The sequence below is a fragment of the Marmota flaviventris genome, chromosome 2, assembly GCF_047511675.1.
Source record: "Marmota flaviventris isolate mMarFla1 chromosome 2, mMarFla1.hap1, whole genome shotgun sequence".
In the NCBI taxonomy this organism is placed as follows: Eukaryota; Metazoa; Chordata; class Mammalia; order Rodentia; family Sciuridae; genus Marmota; species Marmota flaviventris.
Window position 1 is genome coordinate 154,374,405 of NC_092499.1, and position 8,608 is coordinate 154,383,012.

Consider the following 8,608-nt stretch of genomic DNA (forward strand, 5'->3'; position numbering starts at 1 on the left):
CAAAGTGGACTTTGGTATGACTTGAAAACAGAGAAACTACTAAGGTGTGCTGTTCAACATAAAAATGATCTCAGACTATTTTAAAACCAAGTCATTAAGAGCCATGTGCTCTGAGATAAGACCATGAGTTAATTTCCCAGTAACTCTACATGGACTCATGTGTTCCAGAGATAAGACCTTGGGCTCCTCCATTCACTCTCCTAGTTTATGAATGCTACCAAGACTATGCTAAGTCAAGCCCTGAAGCCCCATGAGTACCCCACTTTTGAGAATCCCCCCAGTCCTCTGATGCATTTCTTTGCCACTGCATGTTCAATAAACCCAACTTATTATTAATTTTTTTTGGTGGATGTGTTCCTGGTTGTTTATGGTCAGTGGACTTTAACACTGTGTGTGGAATACAAATAACTTCAATGCAGTAGGCTTATGGCTATAGTCAGGGCATGTTCAAAGTACTTTGAAAACAAAAAGGATGATGTTTACTTGGGAAATTGGGGTAAGGATCTTCAACAATGATATGTGAAGTGGGCTCTGAATGATAAGAATGGTAGCCTGGGGAGGTGAAAAAATATGTATGACAAGGAAGAATAAATAATAAGTGAAGAGTGGCAGGGAATTCTGAGTGTGTGCACCAGGGAATGCAGGGCAGGAAGGATAATCTAAACAGGAGGAAGGGATCAGATCATATAGCACTTTGTTAAAACACCATCCCTGACATATTAACTCTACTGGCTGCTTTTGATGACATGGAATGAAGTAAAATGCTGCCAATGTCTGGGATCTCTACCAAATGGAATTTGTGTTAAGAACTCTTCACTTCCCACAAGCTTGCTCTAACTCTGAATGAATACTGAACATTCACATGGAATTCTAGTGTCACCTAGTGCTGAAAAGGAAAATGTCATGTTTGTTTCAGGAAAGGCTCCACGCCTAATTTTGAACATGTTTTCCCAGAGACGGGTTCCTAGTGCACTTGTTAACAAGACTTGGTTCCCACTGTTTGAAAATCCCTCACCCTGTTTTTCCCTCCAAATTCTATTCATTTTTTAATCTCTTCACCTGTCAAATACTTTCACAAGATCAAAGTCATCTCCTTTAAAGCAATTACTATGTTTAAAAATTTGCACTTATTTTAATAACCTGATTAAAGTCATCTGTCCCATTAGTTTAATTTCTATTAGGGAGGGACCTTATCTGTGGCTTGCTCAACATCATCTTTCAATACCTAGGAATGCACTGTGGATAAATTAAATGATGTTTCATGTTTTCTTTGTAATTAGCACTAATTTCTATTTGTACTCTGCCTCAAGGGTAACCCTTATAGAACCTTTATCAATTATCGGTTGTAACCTTCACAAGAATACCTAACAACCAATATCTGATATTAACCAAAGAAAAACATTTTCTAGTCTAGATTTTCCCATTAACCAGATCAGAAAAGATGAAATAATTTTCAGGGGTTATTGCTCTCCAAGCACATGAACACGTTGTCTTTTACGCTGCCTGTAAGACCCCAATCTTTGTCGTTTAATAAACAGTGTCATCCTCCATTCGGACAAAACCCGCCAACACTTCAGTCCAGCACTTGCCCAAGTGCATAGAAATTATTAGTGTGGCCTCACGGTCAGAAACTAGTTGAAGGGAAGGCGGAAAGCGCTACGGCTGGTCCGGGCGGGACGATTTCGGCCCCCAGCGTCCAGGGTCGCAGAGACCAAGGCGGGTCAAAGTCTCCACAGGCCTCTGTAGTGCGCCGGGCCCCGCGCGCTGACAGCTCGAAAACACGCCAAGAGCCAAAGAGCTAAGCCTCCTCTGGCGGCCGGATTGGTCGTCGGACTTACGTCATTTCCGTGAGCCACCGGGCGGGGACTACGGGGCCGGGGCCAAGGGGCGGAGCGAGCTGGCCTCTGAGCCGGAGCTGCCTTAGTGCGACGGGTGGCAGTGGACGAGGTGTTGCGGCCGTATCATGAGCGAGGCGGACGGGCTGCGGCAGCGCCGGCCTCTGCGGCCGCAGGTAGTCACGGATGATGGCCCGGCTCCGGAGGCTAAGGACGGCAGGTAGGCCGGACCTCTAGACCTGGAGCGAGAACCGGGGCAGAGAGGACCGGGGTGACCCTCCTGGGCAACAGCGACTGCTATAACCGCGACCGCGTAAATGCTATGCTAAGCACATTGCAGGAACTCTGATTTAATCCCCACGCAAAACTCGTTTTAGAGAGGAGGAAAGAGGCTCCGACAAAACGGATGCAGGTGCTAGTTCCTTCAGGCTTCAGGTGCAACGTGCGCCCAGTCGACTCTCCGGGTCCTCGCGCAGCACCTGTCCCTTTTTGCCCCGATCTCCAAAGAGGCTGCATCCTCTCTTTCCTTCATTTCATTCGCCCGTTCGTGCTGTCTTTCTTGCTAGCTCACCTGACAGCCATCCGGTCACGGCCCTGCGTCTTTCTGTTCCTTTGCACCCATTTTCCCCAAGGAAAATCTGAAAAGATGCTGGAGTTCCATTTCGTGATCCAGAGAAGAGTTGCCTTCTACACCTGCTCTTCTGCACCTGTCCCCCATCACGCGCTGCATGAACTGCGGTTCTCCTATACAAGAAGTTATATTATAGGCTTTTTTTTTTTTTTTTGATGGGAATTCAGCCTTGCAAGTTTTCCTGATGGGGATGGAAAAGCAAAGGAAACTGTAGTTGCTGATCCCTAAAAAAATCTCAGGCTTCGTGTTTTTATTCCTTTTCTGATTTTCCAGAATTTGAGTATGTTGTGTTTTGTGAGCTGAAGCATGATCCTTAAACATAGCATTTGGTATGAATACTTAAAATTCACTTTTCAGTTTTATGTCCTGAGCTTCATGATTTTATAATTTTTAATTTCTAGGGAGAAACAAGAGACTCCATAGACCAAGTTGTTCAACCCATTCTGGGTTGCCTTTCCCTCGGGTTTCCAAGTACTTTCAATGCTATAACTAGGACAAGTTTGTTGCCCTGCTTGCTGGGGATATTATAAATTAATTGGCTGCTGATGACTGATGAGTTTTTTAGAATGGACATGCAAGCATTGGTCAAGCTTTACTACAAAAACTATGAAAATAAGGCACTTTTACACGAGAAATGAAAGAGCAGTTGGCTCTGATGAGGTGCAGTGTGTTGAAATGAAAAGTGGGCATACAGTACTCTAGGGCACTTTTTTAATGGGCCCAACCCTTAGGATGGCTGCTCTGACATTCCTGACCCCAGAGCAGAGGGGCAGACTTAATTAAATTGTTTGTTCAGATTCTCTGTGGGGGATTTCTTCCTTAATGACAAGGTGAATTATATGTTCTAAAGTCATCTTCTGCCACCTGATCTTTTCCAGTATGCCTTTTACATCTGTGTTTAAGATATTTTCTTGATGGCCATGAACAATTGTTCTTATTTTCCTATATTTTTATCTCTCTTTTATTTATTGATCCCTTGACTGTATATCTATAATGGTTTCTTTCAAAGTGAGTTTTTGTCACCATCCTTTCTTTCTACATTTATTATTATGACATTATAGCTAATTTTCATATTTTTTTATCTGCAGTTATATATTTTTCATTTCTTTTGGGGTCATTTCTAGTAGTTTGTCTAATTATCCTCTTGATAACCTGTTGAGGGTTTTAACATACGTCAGGAAAGTCTTGTGTATGGTGGGTGAAATAAAGAAATCTGAATAAAAGTAGGACATAAAACTTAGAATAAACGTTACAAAATAAAATCTTGGAAGACATTAATGATAGAAAAAGGGACAATATAGGTTTCTTAGATCTTGGCCTGAAAGGTAGCATTTGTTCTGTTTTGCTGATGAGGTCATTGAAGTTTGAGTGAGATGATTTATATAAAGTTACAGGAGAAATGAAAGTGAATGAAGAGGATGAAACTGGCTGTTAGACTGTGATTGAAAAGCACATTTTAAGAATATGCTTTGGAAATAAGATTTTTGTGTCAAAGCTCTTGAATTTCTGTTTGTGAGCTATAAGGAGAATTTGATTTTTAAATCCTTTTATTCAGTGTGGAACATAAATGAGCTAAGCACTTAACATACCAGTGCAAGCTTTTTTATAAGTATTATTTGGCATCAGTTTCCCCACATGCTATAGAAACTTTATTGAAAGAATAATTGCACACTTTGAAAGTATTCCTTCTCTTTAGGAATACAGTTCTGCCTAGGAAGAGTACTGTTTAATATAAATGTTTAGGAGTGAAGAATGAGTACATTGAGAATTTAACATCTGTTTTTCAATAAACTCCTGTAGGCTTTTAGGCTAATTACAAGTGTCTGCTTTTTTAAAAAAATAATTATAAGTCTCTTCTTTCCATTTGAAGACTGAAGAGTAGGGAAGCAATGTAAAGGAACAGATGGGGCCGTCATAAATTTGTGAATTCAACAATAGTCAGGAATCTGAAGTTTTCATTTAGTTCTGCCTGTGTGTGTATTTTCCAAATGATTCTTTTAACTTGTCTCTTAACTTCTTATTTTTTTTTTCAAGGAAAAATGCTGATTCCAGAAGATCTAATTTAAAGGGATGTGAAAAATGAGCAAATTCAAGGTGCAGTCATTTAAAAAGATTGCACTTGTTACTCTTTGACTTTCTCAGGTTCCAGGGATTACCTTGACATTCAAAATTGCTGGGACCTTATGGATTGGGGATGAACAGGTTTTCCACAAAAATAAACAAACAAACAAACAACCACATGCTATTTTTTTGGCCTCTCTACACATCAAGACTTCAGTTCACAATTAAAGGCACTGATGTCTGGGCTGCTGAGTTAGAGAACACCTTTCAGATTTGGCTGGTGAAATTTACAGAGGATTTTGTAAACTGTGGCTAGGCTAGCAGTCACTGTGAAAACATGTTGCATCATTGTGATTATGCTCTTGCCTTAGAGACTGTAGAAAATTCCAGGGTGCATGTGTCCTCAAGGAGGTGAGCATTGCTTCAGGCTCTTCTTGAGAGAATGGGATAAACAAATTGATTTCTCAGACTGCAGCTGGGAAGTAAGTTGCCAGCCTTCCTGGATGTGTCAGCACAAGCAGGGATGTATGATGCTTTGTCAGTGAAAATGGACAGTAGTAAGTTAGTGTCCGAATTACAATAATGTGGGCACAGAGTCAAAGGGAAACATGGAGAAAAACTGGGGAAATTGTGAACCTAGGACTACAATAAGTGCATTGCCCAGAGCAGGAATAGGACGGTTACAGGAGCCATGTTTGCCTCATTTTTTTTAACAAGCTAGCTCCATTTCAAATGCTCAGTAATATATATACATGGCTAATGGCTACTGTGTTCCATCAGCAATGGATAATGCTGCTCAAGTACTTTTATTTATTTTGAGGCTATTGTTTATAAAACTTGGCCATACACCTTTCTAGTAGAGGTTGGATGATGATTGAGTAGGGGTGAGGAGGTGTTGATGAACTTTCATTGGGAAAGGAGTTGGATAAGGTTAGTGGTGGCCAGCAACACGGCAAGAACAATTGATAGGAAAAAAGGGGCTCTCAACCTGTAGACCTCCCAACTAGAATGTTTAAGTCTTGCATAAGGCTGCCCAAATTATTTTGATGTAGGCCATCCAGGGGCTGCTGCCTTTGGGAGCACTAGACAGTGAACTCTAAATTCTTCTGCTTTTTATACTCTGTAAATGTAAGGGGTGTCGCTGCTGGATACCTGATAAGGATAGGCAATATGGGACACATGTCATTGTCCCTGGAATTTTGACCATCTTTCTAGCTATAGGCACTGTCATTTTCAATCCTGGCTAGACTTTTTGTTTTGGACATAATTGAGCCTTTTATCATTATTTGAAGGGCCAACAAGATGCTTAAGCAGGTGTCATAATCAGATTATTACATTAAGATTTTTTTAAAATGCAAGGTTCAGGGGTTGGATACCCTGGGTTCAATCCCTGGCAAACTCCCACAACTCCTTTAAAAACATATAAAGTTCAGTGTAGTAAAGGAGAAGTATTATGAATCTGAGACAAATGAGAAGAATCTCTTTTGTTAGGTGAGGGGGAAAAGTTGCACTTTGGTTGGATTGTCATTATTTGTTGTTATTTTAATGATAATGATAATGATTTTAATGTTAATGATAGCTATAAGATGAAAGATTACACATTGTGGTTTCCCTTGAAAGGCTAGGATGGGAGGAATACTTATATCAGTTTCCTTTAAAAGACAGGAATATCCTGTTAGATTCTGTATAGAATGTCTTTGAGGTCAATACTTACAGCCAACAGCCACACATTTTCCCTATGCACCTTTGAAAGTGTTTGTGTTAGTCAGTTTTCTTTTGCTGTGACATAATAACTGAGGTAATCAACTTAAAGGAGGAGGAAAGGTTTATTTTGGCTTGTGGTTTCAATTCATGATTGTGTGGTTCATTTGCTTTGGGGCCTGTGACTGGGCAGAATATCATGGCAGAAGCATGTGGTGTAGGAAAGCTGACCATCTCATGGCTGGGAAGTAAAGAGAGAGAGCTCACTTTTATAACAAAGCTCCTTTCCTCAAATTCATTAAGCTTGAGTCCATAAGTAGATTCATCCGTTCATGAACTCATGCTCCAATCACCTCCCAAAGGCCCCACCTCTGAACATTGCGGACCAAGCCTTCAACATATGAGCTTTGGGGGATATTTAAAATCCCCCAAACTACAACTGTGTTTGCCTCAAGTTTTGGACTCTGCTTTTAAAAGAACCACTCTATCAAAAGCCGTTTTGCCATTGTGTTCATAACCAGCCCCACTTTATTGTATGGATACTTTGTTATTTCCATTGTGTTAAAAAACTTTAGGCCACTTCAAGAAAATCACTGCAGTTATAATGTTCCAGCCTCTGGTGTGGCACTTCGCATAGAAACGTCATTGACTTTTTAAAAAACATTTTTTAAAATTGAGAAGTAATTCATATATTACAAATTTCACACATTTAAAATATCCAATTTTGTGTTTTTATTTTTAGTATAATCACAGAATTTTCTAACAGTTATCACCATCTAAGTTTGGAATATTTTGATTACTCAACTATTTTTTTTATCAATTAGGGTAAAATTGATATACAGTTAATCATTTTAAACTGTACAATTCAGTGATATTTAGTGTATTCACAACATTGGGAAACTACCAGCTCTATCTAGTTTCAAAACTTTCATCACCCAGTAAAACCTTTTGTACTTATTAAGTAATCACTAGGTTGCACTCAGGGGAAGAAGCCACTTCTCCTTTGTACTCAGATGTCTTTCAGTGGATAACTGGATAAAGAAATTTTGGTATATCCATACAACAGAATATTCTTCCACTAGTAAAAGAAACAGTGTACTGATTATATTCTGCAACTTGGATGAACCTGGAAGATGTTACGCTGAGTGAAAGAAGTCAGGTTGCAAAAGGCCATGTATTGTGTGATTCCATTGATCTGAAGTATCTAGAATAGGCACATTGCAGTAAGCGTCCAAAGTTTTCAAATCCCCATTCAGTGGGCTGTAGGTCTACCTTCTCCTCTTGTCCTTGGCAGACAGTGTTGCCGATGATGACATAGACCTAGAGTTGGAGCTGGCTCTCACTGGTGCTCTTCCAGTTCTTGCAGTGGTCCACGGGTAAGCCCCTGGAGGCTTTCCCCATGTGTTCCCTCATTAGTAAAGCAGGGAGATACAAAGTTCTGCCTAGTTACCCACATAAAGCACATTGCATGGCATATTCTTATTTTTACTGTTTTTGTCTTTCCTCTTTTGATGGCTCTTATTCTTCTCCCTGTTGCAGACCTCTTAGGTTGTGTTAGCCTCCTGTCAGTCTGTCTGGTCTTAGTTGATCTGTGCTAATTGGGCATTTTCACGTGTCCTTATTGGTATGACTCAGTTGCATTAGAAGAAGGTTGTATGACTCTGGGGTTTGGACACAGGATTGGCGGAGCGGGGGCAACCTGACTTTTCCCTTACTGACTGCCTGTATTTTCCAGCAATCTGAGTTCTCATGGCCTCTCCTTGATTAGGTTTGTGGCATTTTATTTGGGTTTGCAGTATCTGGGCCACCTATTTTTCCACCTAGTGAAAGGGGTAAGGACTGTTGACTGGACATTTTACCTGCCTAGGGATTCAGGGTGTGGATTCTGACTGAACCTTATGTGAGCAAAGAGAAGGAAGTTTGGGACAGAGTTTCATAGGTTTTCAGAAGGACAGATGAGAAATGTCAAAGGGGGAAAAAAGTCGTTAGTTCTGCCATTTATGCCTGACCTGCTCTGGAAGCAAAAGCAGTAAGGAGAAGCCAGGTTATACCTTCAATACTGCTCAGAAATGTCCTCAGCTCAGTGTCCAGCCTCATCATTTACAAGTTCAGCTTTTGTGCAGGTCAACATTTGGCCTAGCTTTCTACCACTGTATTACAAGGTTCTACTGTCATACAAGTAATTTTGCTTTTCTCCCTTTCCTGCACATTCTCAACATCCTTCTCGGCCCTCATCAGCAGTGCCTTTATGTCTACATTTCTAACACTCTGCTTCCCACAAGTCAGGTCTTTAAGATTATATGTGTCTATTTTGTCATGTTCCTCACTTCTTTCTGAGATCTCACTAAAATTCTAATTAGTTATACATGACAGTAGAATG

At 40.5% G+C, this 8,608-nt stretch overlaps 1 protein-coding gene across 1 annotated transcript in view; it reads left to right on the top strand.

Moving 5' to 3' along the window:
- Nucleotides 1-1,884: 1,884 nt before the first annotated feature.
- Nucleotides 1,885-8,608, top strand: part of Apmap (adipocyte plasma membrane associated protein) — a 40,934-nt gene continuing 34,210 nt past the window's right edge. Inside the window, exon 1 of the mRNA XM_027920868.2 lies at nt 1,885-2,055. Within this exon, the coding sequence (XP_027776669.2) occupies nt 1,964-2,055 (92 nt within the window). The 5' untranslated portion in view covers nt 1,885-1,963. The remainder of the gene's footprint in view (nt 2,056-8,608) is intronic.